Consider the following 22,653-nt stretch of genomic DNA (forward strand, 5'->3'; position numbering starts at 1 on the left):
TATGTTTTACTTGCAATTTCAGGAAGACTTTGAACCATTTCATCGTGGGCCCAGGTGAGAATCTCTGCTTTCAGAAAAACTCTGCTGTAAAAATTTACTTTGTAAAAGATGACACTTGTGTGCTAAGTTGCTTCAGTCAAATCTGACTTTTTGCAATGCTATGGATCATTGCCCTTCAGTCTCCTCTGTCCAAGGGATTCTCCAGTCAGCCTAATGGAGTGGGTTGCCCTGCCCTCCTCCAGGGGATCTTCCCAACCCAGGAATCGAACCTGCATCTCTATGTCTCCTACATTGGCAGGCAGATTCTTTACCACTAGTGCCACCTGGGAAGCCCCTGTAAAGGATGACGTCAGCTGCCTACCAAGGCAGGACACAGTGGATTCTGGTTGCCAATTTACCTGGAATGGACTCAGGAAAAAGTGAGTGCAATCAAGCAATTGCAGGTCAGGGAGACACAGACATGAGAATAGCAGCTCAGAGCCAAGACAAGATGCAGCAAAATAATGTCTGCTAGAAGGTTGTAGCTGTTCAGGGAAGGCAGGCTCAGAAGTGCCTGCTGTGGAAAAAAATATTTGGGTCTGGGATCCAGGGAGGACAAAAGAAGGGGCAGAGATAACATTCAGGGCAATGGACCCATGAAGGGAAGAGACACAGCTACAGAAAGTTCTGGGACAGGGAGTGTCCTAAAGTTGAGATCCTGAGTCCTAAGATTTATGGAGGCATCCGGAAGGTAAAGGGGCTAAAGGAGAAAATCCAAGGGGAGGGAGAGAGGAGGGTGGGGTGAAATTTGAAAACAGTCATAGAGAACATATAAATACAATCATAATTGAATCTACGAATGTGAAACAAGTGGTGCATGGATGAAGCAGTCCAAATGCACATGAGTATCAAACTCTGGAGGAAAAAAAACTAATTAATAACAATCAAAGAGGAGTTCCCTGGTGATCCAGTGGTTAAAAATCCACCTGCCAATGCAGGCGACACAGGTTTGATCCCTGGTCTGGGAAGATTCCACATGCCTTGGGGCAACTAAGCCCCTGCATCACAACTACTGAAGCCCAAGTGTGCAGAGCCCGCAAACCCCAACAAGAGAAGCCACCACAAAGCCTGCATCCCACAGCTGGAGAGCAGACCTGCTCCAAGGAGCCAGGGGCAGCCGGCACACAGCAGCAAAGACCTGGTGCAACCAAAAACAGTTAGTAACAGATGAGCTTCCTTTTGAAAAAATATTTATATTAAAAAAATGAAACAAGAGTATCAAAAAAGAGAATTGGTTTGTGGGCCAAAATGATGTTATTGATTTCTATTTTTCATTTGCTTAGAGATTAGGGAAGAAATACAAGTACACAGAGTGTGGGCAAAGCTTTGTTGTTGTTCAGTCACTAAGTTTTGTCCAACTCTTTGTGACTCCATGGACTGCAGCATGCCAGGCTTCCCTGACCTTCACTATCTCCCAGAGTTTGCTCAAACTCGTGTCCATTGAGTCAGTGATGCCATCCAACCATCTCATCCTCTGTCACTCCCTTCTCCTTCTGCTCTCAATCTGTCCCAGCATCAGGGTCTTTTCCAATGAGTCGACTGGTCTCATCAGGTGGCCAAAGTATTGGAGCTTCAGATTCAGCATCAGTCCTTCCAATGAATATTCAAGGTTGATTTCCTTAAGGATTGACTGGTTTGATCTTCTTGCAGTCCAAGGGACTCTCAAGAGTCTTTTCCAGCATCACAGTTTGAAAGCATCTATTCTTTGACACTCAGCTTTATTTATCATCCAACTCTCACATCCATACCTGACTACTGGGAAAAACATAGCTTTGCCTGTACGGACTTTTGTTAGCAAAGTGATGTCTCTGCTTTTTAATCCAGTCTAGGTTTGTCATAGCTTTCCTTCCAAGGAGCAAACATCTTTTAATTTCATGGCTGTAGTCACCTTCCACAGAGATTTTGGAGCCCAGGAAAATAAAATCTGTTGCTGCTTCCGTTTTTTCCCCTTTTATTTGCTATGAAGTGATGGGACCAGATGTCATGATCTTAATTTTTTGAATGTTGAGTTTTAAGCCAGCTATTCACTCTCCTCTTTCACCCTCAAGAGGCTCTTTAGTTCTTCGTCACTTTCTGCTATTAAAGTGGTATCATCTGCATATCTGAGGTTGTTTATATCTCTCCCGGCAATCTTGATTCCAGCCTGTGATTCATACAGCACAGCGTTTCTCATGATGTACTCTGCACATAAGTTAAATAAGCAGGGTGACAGTATACAGCCTTGTCTTACTCCTTTCCCAATTTTCAACCAGTCCTTTGTTCCATGTAAGGTTCTAACTATTGCTTCTTGACCTGCATACAGGTTTCTCAGGAGACAGATAAGGTGGGCTGATATTCTCATCTCTTGAAGAATTTTTCACAGTTTGTTGTGATCCACATGATCAGAGGCTTTAGCATAGTCAACAAAGCAAGAAGTAGATGCTTTTCTAGAATTCTTTTTCATCTTCTATGATCAAATGAATGTTGGCAATTTGATCTCTGGTCCCCTGCCTTTTCTAAATCCAACTTGTACATCTGAAAGTTCTCAGTTCATGTACTGTGGAAGCCTAGCTTGAAGGATTTTAAGCATAACCTTATTAGCATGTGAAATAAACACCAACTGTACAGTAGTTTGAACAGCTTTTTGGCATTGCCTTTCTTTGGTATTGAAATGAAAACTGACCTTTCCCAGTCCTGTAGTCACTATTGAGTTTTTCAAATTTGCTGACATATTGAGTGCAACACCTTAACAACATGCATCTTTTAGGATTTTAAATAGCTCAGCTAGAATTTGATCACCCACACTAGCTTTGTTTGTAGTAATGCTTCCTAAGACCCACTTGACTTCAGACTCCATGATGTCAGCTCTGTGCAAGTGACCACACCATTGTGGTTATTTGGGTCATTAAGACCTTTTTTGTATAGTTCCTCTGTGTAGTCTTGCCACCTCTTCTTAATCTCTTTTGCTTCTGTTAGGTCCTTACCATTTCTGTCCTTTATCATGCCCATCCTTGCATGAGATGTTCTGTGATATCTCCAATTTTCTTGAAGAAATCTCTAGTATTTTCCATTCTATTGTTTTCCACTACGTCTTTTCACAATTCATTGAAGAAAGTTCTTATCTCTCCTTGCTATTCTCTGGAACTCTGCATTCAATTGGGTATGTTTTTCCCTTTCTTCCTTGCTTTTTGCTTCTGATCTTTCCTCGGCTATGTGTAAAGCCTCCTCAGACAATCACTTTGCCTTCTTGAATTCTTTTTCTTTGGGATGGTTTTGGTTACTGCCTCCTGTATAATGTTAGGAACCTCCGTCCTCAGTTTTTTGGGCACTCTGTCTACCAGATATAATTCCTTGAACCTATTCATCACCTCTGCTGTATCATAAGGGATTTGATTTAGGTCATATCTGAATGACTTAGTCATTTTCCTTAGCTTTACTAATTAAAAAAGTCATTCCCCAGTTGTGATGCCTGCTGAGTTCTACAAAGCTGAAAAGATTAACTAAATATCAGCACCATGACAGGGATGAATACAGAGGCCTGCGCTCCAGGCAGGAACTAGAAACTGTAAAACAAGGATGAGGAAGTTTCTGGTTTGCAGCAAGTGGTAAGTCCATTACAGAAGAAATCAAAGAGTGACTAGCAAACACCAAGTACAACAAGCGATCCAGTCAAGGGAGCTGGGCTCATGCCAGAGGCTCCAGGATGCAAGATAAAAGGCAAACAGCTTCGCAGATGCCTGGCTTTCTTTTCCTTTTTCTTCACCCCCTACCCTCAAATCCAGGGGCAGAAATATTAATGATGTCTTGGCTAACCTTATAATTGCCCTATAATTGGCATCTATAAAAAGGCTCATTTTTTTCTTGTTGAATCCGCTATGCTCTTCAAAATTTAATTGCCTTCCTCATTCACATTATTATTAAATTGTTGATTTCATAATTTGCCTTTAAATTTAACAATCATTTACTATGTACTCACTACGTGTTGACCACTGCTGAGTATTCTAGGAGATAGAGCGATGAATGATATACCAAGAGTGGCACCCATTCACTCACCTTCTTAATGTATATATTTTTGTGCACATTCTCTGTGCCAGGTACTGCTCTCAGTATTTTATATCAGAGCTGCAGCAGAAAGTAAAGGAGCCTCTAAACTTATGAAGTTTATGGTCTAGTGACATGAATGTGTCATTTAATGACCAGATCAAACAACTATACAATTAAACATAGCACAGCAAAGAGTATAAATAGCAAAGTAAGGCCCAAGCATGGAATTATGAGATTGTGAAGAAGTGGTCACATGTGGCTAGGAGTGATGGCAGGGTGGGGAGTGGGGCACTGTTTAAATTGGCCTTAAAGAATGGGCAAGAGGAAGAGGCCAGGTAAGGAGTCTCTGGTATGGACCAAGGATTGGAGTCCAGAAAGCATGCGCTCCATATGGGGAACAGTGGACAGCCACCTTTGGTTGGCATCTTGGCATAGGCTGAAAGAAGTGGAAGACAGGACTGCAAAGATTGGGGGGGGCGGGCAAACCATGGAAATCCTCAGGTGACTTTGGAAAAGTGAAGTAGTAAGACTACAAAAGTTTGTGGAATGGATTGGAAGATAGAAGAGAGAATGTTGGGTGAAAAAGAAGTGCTTCCTAAACTTTTTTTTGGCCAATGCGCATTCCTTAATGAGACTTCATTGTTTGGATATATTGATTTTTCCTTTGTGCACATGGCTTTTGTTCTTTGCAGAAATAAATACAGATTTCATTATATAGCTATACAGTTATTTGTTAACAAACTTATATATCAGTATTTTTAATGGCTGAATAATACTCATGTAGACATGTGATATCTATATGTATATATATAATATTTATATATATGTGTGTATGTGTGTGTGTGTGTATATATATATATAGCTGTTATTGTTTTGTTGTTAAGTCATATCTGACTCTTTGCAACCCCATGGAATGTAGCCTGCCAGGCTCCTCTGTCCAAGGGATTTGCCAGGGAAGAATACTCCAGTGGGTTGTCGTTTCCTTCTCCAGAAGATCTTCCTGACCAAGGAATTAATTCCCTGCATTGGCAGGGAAATTCTTTACTGCTAAGCCACCAGTGAAGCCATATATATATATATGGCTTTTAATCACATTTTTATATTCATTCATTGAATGACAAACCTAGACAATGTATTAAAAAGCAGAGATAGCACTTTGCGAACAAAGGTCCATAGAGTCAAAGCTATTTTTAAATAAATATTAAAAAAAACTAAGATCACGGCATCCAGCCCCATTCAGTTCAGTTCAGTTCAGTTCAGTCGCTCAGTCGTGTCCGACTCTTTGTGACCCCATGAATCGCAGCACGCCAGGCCTCCCTGTCCATCACCAACTCCCAGAGTTCACTCAGACTCACGTCCATTGAATCAGTGATGCCATCCAGCCATCTCATCCTCTGTCGTCCCCTTCTCCTCCTGCCCCCAATCCCTCCCAGCATCAGAGTCTTTTCCAATGAGTCAACTCTTCGCATGAGGTGGCCAAAGTACTGGAGTTTCAGCTTTAGCATCAGTCCTTCCAAAGAAATCCCAGGGCTGATCTCCTTCAGAATGGACTGGTTGGATCTCCTTGCAGTCCAAGGGGCTCTCAAGAGTCTTCTCCAACACCGCAGTTCAAAAGTATCAATTCTTTGGCGCTCAGCTTTCTTCATAGTCCAACTCTCACATCCATAGATGACCACAGGAAAAACCATAGCCTTGACTAGACGGACCTTTGTTGGCAAAGTAATGTCTCTGCTTTTCAATATGCTATCTAGGTTGGTCATAACTTTTCTTCCAAGGACTAAGCATCTTTTAATTTCATGGCTGCAGTCACCATCTGCAGTGATTTTGGAGCCCAAAAAAATAAAGTCTGACACTGTTTGCACTGTTTCCCCATCTATTTCCCATGAAGTGATGGGACCAGAGGCCATGATCTTCATTTTCTGAATGTTGAGCTTTAAGCCAACTTTTTCACTCTCCACTTTCACTTTCATCAAGAAACTTTTTAGTTCCTCTTCACTTTCTGCCATAAGGGTGGTGTCATCTGCATACCTGAGGTTATTGATATTTCTCCAGGCAATCTTGATTCCAGCTTGTGCTTCTTCCAGCCCAGAGTTTCTCATGATGTACTCTGCATAGAAGTTAAATAAGCAGGGTGACAATATACAGCCTTGACGTACTCCTTTTCCTATTTGGAACCAGTCTGTTGTTCCATGTCCAGTTCTAACTGTTGCTTCCTGACTTGCATACAGGTTTCTCAAGAGGCAGGTCAAGTGGTCTGGTATTCCCATCTCTTTCAGAATTTTCCAGAGTTTATTGTGATCCACACAGTCAAAGGCTTTGGCTTAGTCAATAAAGCAGAAATAGATGTTTTTCTGGAACTCTCTTGCTTTTTCCATGATCCAGCGGATGTTGGTATTTGGTCTCTGGTTCCTCTGCCTTTTCTAAAACCAGCTTGAACATCTGTGTTCATGGTTCACATATTGCTGAAGCCTGGCCCCATTACTTCATGGCAAATAGAAGGGGAAAAGGTGTAAGTAGTGACAGATTTCCTCTTCTTGGGCTCTAAAATCACTGTGGATGGTGACTGCAGCCATGAAATCAGAAGATGACTGCTTCTTAGCTGGAAAGCTATGACAAACCTAGACAGTGTTTTGAAAAGCAGAGACATTACTCTGCCAACAAAGGTCTGTATAGTCAAGGCTGTGGTCTTCCCACTGGTCATGTATGGTTGTGAGAGCTGGACTGTAAAGAAGGCAAAGCACCAAAGAAATGATGCCTTCTAACTGTGGTGCTGGAGAAGACCCCTGAGAGTCCCTTGGACAGCAAAGAGATCATACCAGTCAATTTTAAGGGAAATCAACCCTGAATACTCTTTGGAAGGACTGATGCTGAAGCTGAAGCTCCACTATTTTGGTCACCTGATGCAAACAGCCAACTCATTGGAAAAGTCCTTGATGCTGTGAAAGATTGAGGGCAGAAGGAGAAGAGGGCATCAGACGATGAGATGGCTGGATGGCATCATCAATGCAATGGACATGAACTTGGGTAAATTTCGGGAGATGGTGGGGGACATGAAACCCTGGTGTGCTGCAGTCTATGGTGTCGCAAAGAGTTGAACATTACTGGGTGTTGGAACAACAATCCTAAAATGTATGAAGTGATATCTCATTGTGGTTTTCATTTGCATTTCCCTGTGATTTGTGATGTTGAGCACCTTTTCATATACCTATTGGCCACGTAAATGTCTTTCTTCCTCAGAAAAATATCTCTTCAGTTTCTTTGTCCATTTTTTTAAACTGGATCATTTCCCTTTTGCTATTGAATTGTATAACTTCTTCAGATATATTGAATAACTCCTATTTAGATATATACTTTGCAAATAGTTTCTCCCATTCTGTAGGTTGTCTTTTTAATTTATTGATAGTTTCCTTTGCAGTACAGAAGATCTTTGGTTTGTCTATTTTAGCTTTTCTTTGCCTGTGTTTTTGGTGTGGTGTCCAAGAAAGCATTGCCAAAACCAATATCAAGGATCTTTCCTCCTATGTTCTCTTCTAGAAGTTTTACTATTTCAGGTCGTAACATTTAAGTCTTTGGTCCCAAAGAGCCAAAGAAATTCCGAGGAAGAAGAACAAAACTGGAGACATAAAACTTTCTGATTTCAAACTATATTACACATCTAGAGTAATCAAAATAGTATGGTACTAATTGATGCTGGGAGGGATTGGGGTCAGGAGGAGAAGGGGATGACAGAGGATGAGATGGTTGGATGGCATCACTGACTCAATGGACATGGGTTTGGGTGGACTCCAGGAGTTGGTGATGGACAGGGAGGCCTGGCGTGCTGCAGTTCATGGGGTTGCAAAGAGTCGGACACGACTGAGTGACTGCACTGAACTGAACTGAACATAAAAATAGGAGCATAGATCAGTGGAACAGAACAGCAACCAATGCATGTTCAGTCAACAAATTTTTGACAAAGGCACCAAGAACATACAGTGGATAAAGGATAATGTAGTCAATAAATCCTGTTGGGAAAAATGCATAACCACGTACCCCAAAATGAAAGTCATTCTTTCACTGCATTTTACTTATTCAGCCAATAACTACTGAGCATGTGCTCTGTGCGTGGTGTTTTTGAAGTACTGATAGCAATTGAGATTATATTATCTGAGCCCTGGGTGACCTGATAGTCCCCAGGGCCCACTTAGTTCATGCTCCCATTGAAAATTCACAGGAAGTACTGTAAGAACTGAGCTGTCTGTCTTCCACTTTAATCATTCCAGTGCCCAACCTCATCCATATACTTCATCTTTATCTCTGAAGAAATACATTCATTTGATTATGACTTTTTGGAATTTGGTCCAGGTAGTTGAGTCACAACCAGTTAAGGGCTTGATAAAAACATAAGAAAATGTTTGAAAAAGCCTGAGTTAGTGTTGTCTAGTCATAGAATGTTGTTCTATGTCTCAGGAGATCCAGGGCTGCTCAAATGGTCCTTCATGGAAAAAGTCACCCTGAAACAAAGGCTTGGAGGAGAAAGACAAATCATAGAGTGGAAGCAAAATATCAGAATATCAGGAAGTCACCCAGAGGTAGATCTTTGAAGAGGTTAAATGAGGTCAGCTTGGTGGGTGGGCAGAAGGCATTACAGGACCAACCATGTGATATGGGGTTTGGATGAAGAACTGGGCTAGTCTGCTCTCCAATCTAATCTTGTGGTTACAGTTCATCTCTTTTGGTTTCATAAGGTTTTTCTCAACCACCTCCACTATTAGTAAAGAACTTCTCTGGACTGGGAAATAGAAATGGTAAACACTGATTTTGTATCGGGACCATTTGGTGAGATCTACTATTTGCAATCCTTCCTTGACTGTTAATGTCATGGGCACGCCAGCCCACAAAGCCTTGTTCTTTGCCATGTTTGCCTTATGTAACCAGTGGAGGTATTTGAGTAAAAGGAAAATATTAGAAGTAGTTAAAGAAAAGTGATAGCAGTGATTACATAAACTTGCCTTTCCCCGCCCCCCCATGGTATTCAGATTATGATTAATTTTCCAGAATCTTTTACCATGGCAGTAGTTGAAAGGTCCAAGACTATATAAACCAGACTTAGAAAGCAAATAGGACATGAAAATTCTTTTATGCGTGAAGTTGCCTAGGTTCTGAGAAAGAGGCAATATGAAACACCTTGTAAGTATTTTTTCTGGTTTTGAATATAGTTAACTATGTTTTCAGAGCCAGAATAGCCAGGGAGCAGTTCCTTTTTCCCATTGACTCTTCAAATGAACCCTAAATAGAACTTCCAAATATTAACTTGGCACACAACTTCCCTGTTGGTAAGCCTCTCTTTTTTTAGAACATCAGAAAATGGGTCTGTCCCAAAAGAATTAATAGCTAGTTTCTTAAAAGGTCAACTATCTTTGGGGATTGAGTAGATATTCATATTTTAGGGTCTTTTCTTCCTAGATTCATCTTATTTATAAGTTTCTGGCAAAGAAAGTTTCAGGTGTATTTAACACATGGCACTAATTCTAAGAATCATTTAATAGAATATTATTGCTGTCTGCATCACATGTTTTTCCTTGGTTAACCTCATTGCATTGTGGTTATTATTCAGAGAGTAACTGTTGTCTTTTTCTTTGAAGATGTATCTCACATTCATGGTGTCAACACATGCAGAATACTGCATAGGATATTGTGGGGAAGGGGAGGAGGGGTTTCCTGTCGATTTCGGCTTAGGTTGTAAGTGCTCTTGAGCTGAGTGAGCCTTGAGCTGTGAGTGTAGGGAAAGATTCTCTGCTACATTTATCTTAGCCAGTTCCCGTCCTTCTAATTCTCTTTCATTTATTTTCTGGTGTCTGAAATGCCTCCAGTAGGTTAGGCAGGCCACAGCAGGAGCAAACGATTCCCTGCAAATATCTCAAGAACCACTCACCCTTGAGTCAAATCTATTTCAAAATAAGGTGTAAACAAGTGATGCATAATCTTTATGCTCAGGCAAGGTGGGAGAAACTGGAGGAGAGGAAATTGGAAGGATTATCAGATTCCAGAGGGGACAGAGAAGGGGTCCCCACTGGTTGGGAAGAAAGAAGGAGGTACAGAAAGGAAGATGGGGGACCTGAATTATCACTTATTTTACGACTTCAAGTGCTTGGTCAGGTTGCCTAATCTTTAGCCCAGTGATCGATAGCAGATGTAGCGCAAAACAAAAGGTATCTTTGAATGAACGATAAAGCTTTCCTTCTTGAGCAGCCAGTACATCCCATATAGAACACACGGAATGACAGTCTCCTGATGCATCTGGGGCCTCTAGGGCAAGAGACACTATGAAAGTTACAGATCTTTTAAAAAGGGTCCAACCCTCGGCTCACTCTGAGCCCCACGCCCTGGGCTCATCTGAGGCTAAGGGAGCCAGCCCTGTACACTGACATTTGTTTCCATTTCAGATTGTGCCTTCGATCCTTATGGTCCTTTTCCTAGCTCCATCTCTGGCCCTGATGGTAAGTGAGGGTGGAGAGGGTTCAACCTGTCTCGTCCTCCTGAAGCAGAAGTACTTCAAAGGTGATAATCTGGGGTGCTGTGTTGTGCTTAGTCACTCAGTCATGTCTGACTCTTTGCAACCCCATGGACTGTAGCCCCCCAGGCTCCTCTGTCTATGGGGATTCTCCAGGCAAGAATACTGGAGAGGGTTGCCATGCCCTCCTCCAAGGGACCCCCCCAACCAAGGGATTGAACCCAGGTGCCCTGCATTGCAGGTGGAATCTTTACCATCTGAGCCACCAGGGAATCTGGGGTGGCCTCCGTCAAATTTTTTGTGAGGACCCCTTTATACCTGCGAGAGACGGGCAATGCAGGAACTCTGGACTTAGGACTGTTCTCCTTGCTGCCTTCTCTTCTCCAGAACATCAGTGACAACCATCCTCTGGATGGATCTGTTGGGACCCAGAGCATCCATGTCAATGCCTTTCGAGGTATGGTCAGCATCCGAGACAACAATGTTTTGAGTGAATGGGATGGAGTCTTGGACTACGAGAATGTAAGATGTAGAACACGTTCATTACAATGCCAAAGAAAGCCTTGCCTGCTCCAAAATTTAGCCTCCTGCTTTTCCAGAGAGAAGAGAACCCTGTCTACACAGGCCTCTCTAAGTTTAGGATCTTGAGGGAATACATCTCTCTTGGTAAGGAACCAGCTTTCGTGCATTTGCAGTGACTTGTTTTTGAGCCAGCGACCAGAGGAAGAGCTTCTGAGATCTCTAGGGATCCAGCACTCTTTGTGTCCCCCTCCTGTGTTGACTTCACAGGGCTCCTGAAGGCCTCTGAATAAGAGAGCTATTTTAAGAATCCTGATGTCCTCCAACTTGTATGTACCATAGAGGTTCTTTGGTCTTGCTCTCAGATTTTAATCAGGTTATTTCCAAAGCAGGAAAATAATTTATTTTCACTTTTAGAAATCTTGCTTCCACTTGCCCATGTGGTCAGGGATGGCGAGGCATGACCTGGAAGAAAGAGGCAGGATTGGGAAGAGAGGCTCCACAATAGAAAAGTTATATGACCAGAGACACGACGCAATCAGAGACATGATGCAATCAGAGACACGAGGCAACCAGAGACAGGATGCAGCTTTTGTGTGCTTCGGTTTCCTCATCTGCAAAGGAAAATCAATGGCTGCCTTTCCTACTGGAAAGGATTCAGAGGATCAGTGTCAGACTCAGCTGGAGAATCGTTGCTTTACTCCAAAGCTCAGAGAGGCCGAAGGTCAGGTCCAAGGCTACGTTGGGGGCAGTTAGTCACAAATCAAGGGACGGGATCTGACCCTAGAGGTCTAAGCCCAGGCTCCTCCTCATCTTGTAAACCCAGAAGGGACACTAACTCACACACTGGCTTCACAGGCAGGCGTTATCTGTCTCATCTGTTCAGGACATCCCCCTGGAGAGAGTCTACTTTTCCTGCTTTGCAGATGGGGAAGCTGAGGGTCGTGGAGGCGGCTGAGGACCATGAACAGAACTGTCACTGCGGCCGACCCCCTGTCCCTCCAGTCCCCCAGTCTGTTAGTGGTACGCAGAGTGCCCCAGGGGATACCCTCCGTGATGCCTGCAGCAGGGCCCCATGTGCAAGGCCAGTCCTGTGGCTGGCACTTTGCTCTGGTGCCCAGGGCCTGCTCTGCCAGGATGCTCCACACCACAGTCTGAAGGACAGCTATGTGCAGCTCTGTTGACAAGTAGGAGCCCCTGTATTGTGACTAAATGAATGACAGGGTTCTGCTGTGTTGCTTTAAGGCCCTCTTGGTGGCTAAGTTGTTTAGCAAGATGGCCTGTGTCCTGGCCAAGATGGATGAAGCTGTCTTCCCAACTTTGGATGACATTGTTAAGGCCCTGGACCACCAGGTAAGTGAGATCAGCTCATTGGAGTCCCCTCCTAGTTTGGTGTTTTTGAACTCTACGTTCTGACCTCCTAAGATGATGCTGTACATGCTGGGGAATTCATTTCATACTTGATCTTAACGCCCATGGAATTCCATCATCGTGCAAAGGACTCCAAGTCCAATCCGTGGCCTATTTAAGTCACAGCACATTAATGAAAATGAACCTTTGCATTCCATGCAATGACATAATTTTGATGTATTCCAAAAGGGTGTGAACTACACGTTGGTGAATATGAATTATTAAAGTGAAATACTAGAGTATTTTCATTCTCATACCTCCTCTCCTCCCCTGCAGACCCTTTAAGCTCATACACACATAATATCTTTAGTTGAAAATGAGTTTAGGACTCCTGAAACTCTCTTCCTGTCTCTTAAATGCCAAGGGTTGTCAGATAAATTAAAAATCAGCAGGAAGCCCTTGGGAAGTCATTGAAATCTGGCATCATTTTGCTTAAATAACCAACCCAGCACATTTGGGCTGTGTCCCTGATGTCCATGGCAGCAGGGCTGCTGATTCCTGGGGAAGAAAATGCCTTTGGATCACATAAAAATAAAATAATTTGTCACTTTTTAAAAAGAGAGGTAATAAGTATTCCCCTCATCTGATTTATAACAAGTAAAAAGCATAATATAAATGAAGACCATAACTTAAAATGTATTGTATATCATTATTAGAAAGAGAATAGCACAGGAGTCTGGAAGCGCTGAGAATTCAAGGGCGAAAGGAGTACAGATTGAGTCACAGAGGCACACAGACTTTTCTGGAATAATTTTGCCACCTTGTGGTCAGATAGAATATTGCTATTAGAGAGGGAACTCAAGGGCTAGTGCAGGTTCAAGGCTATTTTTGGACATCCAGTGCCCCCATGCACTGGAATAGGTTTCTCACGCTTCCTCCTTGCTGGGCCACCTCTACCTGCTGTCTCACCCTTTTGAAATGTCACATCTTCCAGGCTCCAAAGCATTATCCATCTACTCACGGCCTGACCTACACTGTTTTACCCAGCCGGGTCAAGAACTTAGCCCAGTTCGGAGCACCCATCAAGGACATGTGCCGAGCGGTCCCCACTTATTTTGCCCAACAGCAAAAAGAAGGTACATGAATCACTTACCTAGAAACTCAAGACCACAGGTGAGGCAAGAGGTGTGGAATGGTTTTTAGGTCCTTGACAAATTCTAATGACACTTTTCAGGTCTATTCCATTTCTTTGCAATTGGGTATAAAAATAATGGGGCCTGAGATGTATTTCCCTCTGGTGGTAGAGATGACTTCCGATTACTGAGAACAGGAAGCAGAGTGAAGTTAGCTTTACCAAATGGTTGAGGACAGTCATTTTGCCACTGAAAACTGACAGCTGGTGGATACTCTCAGCTGACCCAAAGTTTCAGCCTCCCCTCCCTTCCCCCCACCCCAGCAGCACAGTGCCTGGAATCCCCCATGGAGGCCCATGGCTCTGGAGAATCTCAGTCCTCCTCTTTATCAGGCGGCCCAGATGCTGTAAAGCAAGACTGACAGTTATAGACTACACTTTGGGAAAGAAATGTCTTAGTGGCTGGCATCCCTGATGGGGATACAGTGGGATCAGTGTCTACCAGCTTGGGAAGTTACCAGATAAGAATAGAATCTCCCTGGTGCTCCAGAAAGAGTCAATAACCACTTCCCATTACACTGTTGTCTGTCAACTACATCTGAGTATAAACTAACCCAGTGAACAAGGCTTCTTCATAACGAGAACTTCCAGCAGGAAAACAAAGAGAACTTGAGGGGCTGGGGGGCTAAAGAGGATGATTCAGTTCAGTTCAGTCGCTCAGTCATGTCCGACTCTTTGTGACCCCATGAATCCCAGCATGCCAGGCCTCCCTGTCCATCACCAATTCCCAGAGTTCACTCAGACTCACGTCCATCGAGTCAGTGATGCCATCCAGCCATCTCATCCTCTGTCGTCCCCTTCTCCTCCAGCCCCCAATGCCTCCCAGCATCAGAGTCTTTTCCAATGAGTCAACTCTTTGCATGAGGTGGCCAAAGTACTGGAGTTTCAGCTTTAGCATCATTCCTTCCAAAGAAATCCCAGGGCTGCTCTCCTTCAGAATGGACTGGTTGGATCTCCTTGCAGTCCAAGGGACTCTCAAGAGTCTTCTCCAACACCACAGTTCAAAAGCATCAATTCTTCGGCACTCAGCCTTCTTCATAGTCCAACTCTCACATCCATACATGACCACAGGAAAAACAATAGCCTTGACTAGACGAACCTTTGTTGGCAAAGTAATGTCTCTGCTTTTGAATATGCTATCTAGGTTGGTCATAACTTTCCTTCCAAGGAGTAAGCGTCTTTTAATTTCATGGCTGCAGTCATCATCTGCAGTGATTTTGGAGCTCAAAAATATAAAGTCTGACACCGTTTCCACTGTTTCCCCATCTATTTCCCAAGAAGTGGTGGGACCGGATGCCATGATCTTCATTTTCTGAATGTTGAGCTTTAAGCCAACTTTTTCACTCTCCACTTTCACTTTCATCAAGAGGCTTTTTAGTTCCTCTTCACTTTCTGCCGTAAGGGTGGTGTCATCTGCATATCTGAGGTTACTGATATTTCTCCAGGCAATCTTGATTCTAGTTTGTGCTTCTTCCAGCCCAGCATTTGTCATGATGTACTCTGCATATAAGTTAAATAAGCAGGGTGACAATATACAGCCTTGACGTACTCCTTTTCCTATTTGGAACCAGTCTGTTGTTCCATGTCCAGTTCTAACTGTTGCTTCCTGACCTGCATACAGGTTTCTCAAGAGGCAGGTCAGGTGGTCTGGTATTCCCATCTCTTTCAGAATTTCCCACCGTTTATTGTGATCCACACAATCAAAGGCTTTGGCATAGTCAATAAAGCAGAAATAGATGTTTTTCTGGAACTCTCTTGCTTTTTCCATGATCCAGCGGATGTTGGCAATTTGATCTCTTGTTCCTCGACCTTTTCTAAAACCAGCTTGAACATCAGGAAGTTCACGGTTCACGTATTGCTGAAGCCTGGCTTGGAGAATTTTGAGCATTACTTGACTAGCATGTGAGATGAGTGCAATTGTGCGGTAGTTTGAGCATTCTTTGGCATTGCCTTTCTTTGGGATTGGAATGAAAACTGACCTTTTCCAGTCCTGTGTCCACTGCTGAGTTTTCCAAATTTGCTGGCATATTGAGTGCCGCACTTTCACAGCATCATCTTTCAGGATTTGAAATAGCTCAACTGGAATTCTATCACCTCCACTAGCTTTGTTCGTAGTGATGCTTTCTAAAGCCCACTTGACTTCACATTCCAGGATGTCTGGCTCTAGGTCAGTGAGCACACCATTGTGATTATCTGGGTCGTGAAGATCTTTTTTGTACAGTTCTTCTGTGTATTCTTGCCATCTCTTCTTAATATCTTCTGCTTCTGTTAGGTTCATACCATTTCTGTCCTTTATCGAGCCCATCTTTGCATGAAATGTTCCCTTGGTATCTCTAATTTTCTTGAAGAGATCTCTAGTCTTTTCCAGTCTGTTGTTTTCCTCTATTTCTTTGCATTGATTGCTGAGGAAAGCTTTCTTATCTCTTCTTGCTATTCTTTGGAACTCTGCATTCAGATGCTTATATCTTTCCTTTTCTCCTTTGCTTTTTGCGTCTCTTCTTTTCACAGCTATTTGTAAGGCCTCCTCAGATAGCCATTTTGCTTTTTTGCATTTCTTTTCCATGGGGATGGTCTTGATCCCTGTCTCCTGTACAGTGTCACAAACCTCATTCCATAGTTCATCAGGCACTCTATCTATCAGATCTAGGCCCTCAAATATATTTCTCACTTCCACTGTATAATCATAAGGGATTTGATTTAGGTCATACCTGAATGGTCTAGTGGTTTTCCCTACTTTCTTCAATTTAAGTCTGAATTTGGCAATAAGGGGTTCAGAAGGTGATTAAAGATCAATAAAAGAAATAGAAAAAAAGAATGTGGGACCCGTTATTGCAGCATTGATGAGATCTTCCATTTTGTTCCCAAGTCTCTGGTTAGTAACGTTGTCTTGAGCATCACACCTCATCTAGGTGCAACTCATAATATATCCACTCTACTTTAGAGTCTTAGAGCAATTAAGTGATCTTTTAAATAAAACGCTTCTCTTTCTTTTTAAAGGTACTGCACTGGCTGTTGACCCAGATTCCTGTTTTGAAATCCAACTCCTGTCTTTCCTGGGACTCTCCATCTGTGGGGAGATACCTGGGCTCTGAACCTCCAGGTCAGCCACGTGAGGGGCAGACCTGTCTGGATTAGGGCCACTGACCTGACCCCAGAGCTCAGGGACCCAACCCACCTCTGCCAATGGAAAGCTGCTCATTTCAGGCCTGATTACCCCTATCTTTTGACCCAAGATCCAGCTTTGTGACCTAGAAACTGAATACACTTTCTCCCTATTCTGTTGGCTTAGAACAATAAAGTTTCTTGCCTCCCTGATCTAACATATGAGCACTGCCTGCCTACACTATCCTCTCTAGAGTTACTGGACTCCCATCCACATGCTGTCCATACCATCACACACAAACAAGGCACAGAGGAGAACACGCCTCTCCTGGAAGGTCTCATTTCTAAGGGCCTCTCTTTGGTGTGTCCCTTGAAGAATTCCTGAAGAATCTGGGACACAAAGAAAGAAAGAACAAAAAGACATCAGCCACGGCCTGACTTAAGCTTTCAGGTCTGAGGTCACATCTCCATCTCCTGCAAATTGATGCTGTTCACTGTGGCCCAGCCTGCACAGTGAAAATCCCTAAGAGAGAGTTAACTGCATGAACAAGGCCTCTCAGACCTCTCTTTGGAACCGGTCTAAACCCCTTCATGGGAATCCCTAGTCAGCCCCACCCACAGCACCCAGAACATCCCTGACCTGCCTAAACCAGAATAAACAAGGAAAGAGTACTGGAAATACATAGACATCCACCAAAGGTCATGCTGGAGTTTGGAGTAAATAAAACAGGACTGGAATGGGAGGGATGGGGAGTGCTGAACCGCACATGCGCGTGGAGTAGTCGGACTGGGGTGAATTTCAGCACTGATTTGCCACAGGCAGAGCTGGAGCTCAGCTCCGCTCTGCAAGGTCATGATGTGATGTGACTTACAGTTACGAATGGAAAGGTGATTGTATGGGAAAGGCCCAGAATAAACCTCTAGCTGGATTTAAATAAGGTGTGGCTGGGTCGGCCAGGATCTCTGAAACTATGCATTTGGTCACAAGCATCTTGTCAAGGATAAGGCTAGTGGAGATACCTGCACAGAGCATCCAGGCTGGAAGAATCAGACAGATGTGACAGATTAAGTCTTTTTCAACCAGAGGCCCACAAAGCATCGTCTTGCCCTCAAGGCTTGACCTAAAGTGTCCCTGGAGTTAAGTCCCCATGGCTATCAGTCCTTCCTTGACTAGTGTATGCTTTATCCCTGACATCTAGCCCCCAGCATCTTCAGGAGCAGTCCCTATCTGGTCCCAGGTGCCTGAGTCCCTGTTACAGTTACTGGACCCCTGCTGCCTACTGACTGGTTCTGGTATCTATCACATCTTCCCCTCTGGACATCTGAGCGTCAGCTGTTTCTAAATTTCCCATCATCTCGGGGCTCCACCTGATCACTATAACATCGCAGTTACTTCCAGGAGACTTTAGACATCCCACCTCCCGACATCCACCATGTGTCTTTCCATCTGTTACCCTCCCCACAGACATTCTGCCAGCTAGACTGCTTTCCTTCAGGAAATTCTTGGTTCAAGGCCTGCCATGTTTGGCTATCATTGACTGGGCTGTAAGAGCTCTATACCAACTCTGAGAAACAACTAGCATAGTCCTCTAGACCAGAGATCCTCAATCTCTGGGATCTAATGCTTGATAATGCTTGATAATCTGAATTGGAACTCACGTAATAATAACAGAAATAAGGTGCACAATAAAGGTAATGCACTTGAATAATCCTGTAACGCTCCCCCTGACTCCAGTCTGCAGAAAAATTGCCTTCCAGGAGACAAGTCCCTGGTGTTAAAAATTTTGGAGACCACTGCTCTAGACCTTACAGAACTTGTCAAGATAGATTTTGGTCCTTCGGGTCCTTCAGGCTCAATCTTCATCTCATGAAGAATCTTCCATGTGTGCACCAGGATTTAGATAATTTAGGAAATGGGATTGGAAGGGGCAAAATTCCAAACTGTCATAGACTGGGTTACTTGTAAACAACAAACATTTATTTCTCACATTTTTAGAGAGTGGGAAGTCCAAGATCAAGGCATCAGCAAATCTGGCGTCTGATAAAAGCCCACTTCCTCATATGCGGACAGCCATTTTCTCACTGTGTCCTAACATGGTAGAAGGTAAAAGGGAGCTCTCTAGGGCCTCTTTTATAGGAGACTAATCCCACAACATATGAATTTCAACATATGAATTTTAAGGAGACATAAACATTCCTGTCTACAGCACCACCCTACTGATGACCATTGTAATATTTATCCTTAATCCATCACTCAGCGAAATTCACCATATTTGAATCTCAAGCCAGTACCCCTCACCCTGACCCAAACATATTCCATGTTATCAACACCACCAGCCTTCTGTTTAAGATGCAATCACATTAATATTCATAGCAAAGTGTTTTCCTCCATCTGTGACTGAAGAACCCAAGCTTCTCGCTAGGTCTTTTGCAATAATCTTTGAACTGGCTTATGAAACCACTTATCTTCTAAGCAGGGAAATCTTCTATTCTCTTTTCTTTTTTTCCCCCATTTCTTGGTACAGCTGCTGTCACTGACCTCTGTCTACATCTCCAATGCTGCCTCTTAGGTCTGGGCAGAAGGGACTGGGAACCCACAGCCCAAGGTGCTCTCAGCTGAGCAGTCACCACGTCTGCCACGCCTCCACTGAGCATGCGCCCCGGGCAGACACTGCTGTCTCAGCCTCAGCGGGTCATGGACTTATCGTGAAATAGGGAAGTGTGTCTCCCCCTGGGGTTTGTTGTCAGTTGTTCGCACTGCTGCAACGTTTGCTCTGGTTTCTTCGAGCAAGTGTAGTGAGAAAAGGCTTCTCTCTTCTTTTGCTTCTGCTCACAGCTCCCACTCACCACCCTGGAGCCTGAAGCTTGAGCCCTCTGGAGACTGGACTGGGGGCAAATCTGAGCACAAGACAGATGTCACAGGGTGTTCGTCACCACTCCTCACATCTAGGACTTGCTGGGTATGACCATGTCCCGGTTCCCTCTTCCCTGAGCTTTCTATCTCCCTCAGCTTTGTCCTTATCTTCCTGCCAACATGCCGTGGAAGGATCATGTCTAAATCCCAGCTGGGAACTGCTCAAAATCCTCCTGCCAAGAAATCTCTGAGATTCTTGCAAAAATTCCACCCTTGCCCTTAGGCCCTTCTCAGGGAGGAGGCCCAAGATAGAGGTCAATTTCCCTGCCTCTGAGCTTGAAGAATGAGGCTCCAATGATAGGCTCCCTTGAGGGGAGTCTTGCTCCCTTCACTAGCCCTGCTCTTTCCACCCTAGAAGGAGGCTCCCCTACCTGTCCTCATCACGCCTGCCTCTCTGCAGCCTCAGGGATGAGCCAACTGGCCCCGAACCCCAGATCTGTGGGTCTGGGTGGGCAGGCTCACCAGCCGAGGGCAGTGACTGCCCAGAGCTTACTCTCTGGCTCCCTGCCCACTCCATGCTCTCAAATTCCCCAGGGGTCAGAGGGGGGCCCCTTGTCCTGCCGAGAATGTGCTGCTCCTCTTCTTCCTACTCCTGCCTGAGGTAGAAGGACCATCCTCGCAGTTAAAACTATCTCTGCAGTTACTCCTATGAAGCAGCTTCATTGGCCTCATCAGGTGGGTGCTATTTACCTGGGCATCAAACTCAATATTCAGGAAACTAAGATCATGGTATCTGGTCCCATCATTTCGTGGCAAATAGATGGAGAAACAATGGAAACAGTGACAGACTTTCTTCGGCTCCAGAATCACTGCAGATGGTGACTGCAGCCATGAAATGAAAAGACACTTGCTCCTTGGGGGAAAAGCTATGACAAACCAAGACAGTCTATTAAAAAGCTCTAACCGAAAACCACTGATTTAGACTAATCATTGTGGAAGCCTTGGAACTAAATAAGGAACATATTCCTTAAAATTGAAGGATCTTTTTAATGGCTACTTAAACAGGAAATGACTACTGTTGGCAGGAAAGATGTGAATGGGGAATAGGGATTAGGTAGTTGGTGGATTTGTTTTGTTTTGTTTTTGCTGTAGAGATTGGAAAATTCTGATCAACAATAGATGAGGAGGAGGATTTGCCAAGATGATGGGGTAGGAAGACCCTGTGCTCACCTCCTTCTACTGGCACATCAAAAATTACTTCTATGTACAGAGCAACTGTTGATAAGAGTGATCTGAAGACTAGCAGAAAACATCCTTCTGGTGCTGGAGAAACTGGGCAACTACGTGGGAAAAAATGAGATTATAAGATTTTCTCACACCATACATGGGGAAAAAAAAAAAAAAACAAACCCTCTCAAAATGGGTTAGAGGCTTAAATATAAGACCTGAAAGTATAGAACTCCTAGAAGAAAATATAGACAGAACACTTTGCCTATAAATCATAGCAGTATTTTTGGATGTCTCCTAAGGCAAAAAAAGAAAAAGTAAAAATCAATAAAAGGGGCTTATTTAAACTTAAAAGCTCTTGCACAGCAAAGGGGACCATCAACAAAACAAAAAGAGAACCTACTAAATGGGAGAAAATATTTGTAAATGATGCGGTTGAAAAGTGGTTAATATCCACAGTATACAAACAACTCAATGTAGAAAAAAAACAATTTTAAAATGGGCAGAAGACCTAAATAGACATTTTTCCAGGGACGATATGCATAGCCCAACTAACACATGAAAAAATGCTCAGAATTGCTAATCATCAAAGAAATGCAAATCCAAGCCACAGTGAGATATCACCACACACATATCAGAATGGCTATCATCGAAAACACCACAAATAACAAATGTTATTGTGGTGAAAAAGGAACACCTTGTACACTGTTGGTATGGATACAAATGACTGCAGCCACTATAAAGAAAAACAATATGAAGTTTTCTTAAAAAAACTAAAATAAAATTACCATATGACCCATCAATTTCACTCCCAGGTATATAGCTGAAAAAAGCAAAACGTTAATTCTAAAAGATATATGCACCCATATGTTCACTACAGCGTTAATTTCAATAATCAAGATATGAAATCAACCTAAGTGTCCACCCATAGATGAATAGAAAAATAAGATGTATATATGCAACGGCAACCCACTCCAGTACTCTTGCCTGGAAAATCCCATGGACGGAGGAGCCTGGTAGGCTGCAGTCCATGGGGTCACTAAGAGTCGGGCACGTGTGAGCAATTTCATTTTCACTTTTCACTTTCATGCATTGATGAAGGAAATGGCAATCCACTCCAGTATTCTTGCCTGGAGAATCCCAGGGACAGAGGAACCTAGTGGGCTGCCATCTATGGGGTCGCACAGAGTCAGACAGGACTGAAGCGACTTAGCAGCAGCATGCACAGTGGAATAAGTGGAATGGATACACACACACACAACAGACTATTAGCCATAAAAATATTGAATCTTGCCATTTGCAACAACTTGGATGGACCTAGAGGATATTAATCTACACGAAATAGTTCAGACAGAGAAAGATAACCACCATATATTTCCACTTATATGTGGACTCAAAATACAGAACAAATGAACAAACAGAACAGACTCATAGGTACAGAGAACAAACAGGTAGTTGCCAGAGGGTAAAGGAGTGGAGGGATGAGTAAAATAGTTAAAGGAGATTAAAAGGTACAAACGTCAGTTACAAAATTAAGGTGAGGTATTAGGATTATAGTCATTTATAATGCAGTATCTTTGTATGATGACAGGTGGTAGCTAGACTGATGGTGACCATATTATAATGTATAGAAATATCAAACCACTATCTTGTGCACTTGGAACTAAGTGTTGTAGGCCAATTACACTTCAATTAAACTTATTAGGAGAAGCAAATCAAATAGGACAGGCCCATGCCTACAAGAAGTGAGTCAAATGTAAGCTACAAGGAAGCTGGGACTGCATTAAATGTTCTCCAGAAGGAGTCCCTGTGTAAGGGCTGGGGAGGGAAGATATTAATTCTGTTTTCATTTTT

At 43.3% G+C, this 22,653-nt stretch overlaps 1 protein-coding gene and 1 long non-coding RNA gene across 2 annotated transcripts; one reads left to right on the plus strand and one right to left on the minus strand.

Annotated features, from left to right (window-relative positions):
* Window positions 1–6,253: 6,253 nt before the first annotated feature.
* LOC509961 (gastrokine-3) lies at window positions 6,254–16,936 on the plus strand. Its single transcript, XM_002691438.7, has 6 exons — window positions 6,254–9,231; window positions 10,488–10,541; window positions 10,943–11,077; window positions 12,320–12,427; window positions 13,419–13,560; window positions 16,614–16,936. Exons 1-6 carry the CDS (start codon window positions 9,220–9,222, stop codon window positions 16,706–16,708), a joined length of 546 nt encoding a protein of 181 aa, XP_002691484.1. The 5' UTR covers window positions 6,254–9,219; the 3' UTR covers window positions 16,709–16,936.
* Window positions 11,444–20,887, minus strand: LOC104973410 (uncharacterized). Its single transcript, XR_809826.4, has 4 exons — window positions 20,803–20,887; window positions 17,007–17,108; window positions 13,578–13,744; window positions 11,444–11,539 (listed from the first exon to the last, which is right to left on the minus strand). It is a non-coding gene; the product is annotated as an uncharacterized lncRNA (long non-coding RNA).
* Between the last annotated feature and the right edge of the window lie 1,766 nt (window positions 20,888–22,653).

This window comes from Bos taurus, chromosome 11 (assembly GCF_002263795.3).
Source record: "Bos taurus isolate L1 Dominette 01449 registration number 42190680 breed Hereford chromosome 11, ARS-UCD2.0, whole genome shotgun sequence".
NCBI lineage: Eukaryota > Metazoa > Chordata > Mammalia > Artiodactyla > Bovidae > Bos > Bos taurus.

Excerpts from the sequence above, each read along its gene's own strand:
- LOC509961 (XM_002691438.7), top strand. Across the intron at positions 10,542-10,942 it reads CTCCATCTCTGGCCCTGATG|AACATCAGTGACAACCATCC; the intron begins GTAAGTGAGGGT and ends TCTCTTCTCCAG. Across the intron at positions 13,561-16,613 it reads TGCCCAACAGCAAAAAGAAG|GTACTGCACTGGCTGTTGAC; the intron begins GTACATGAATCA and ends TTCTTTTTAAAG.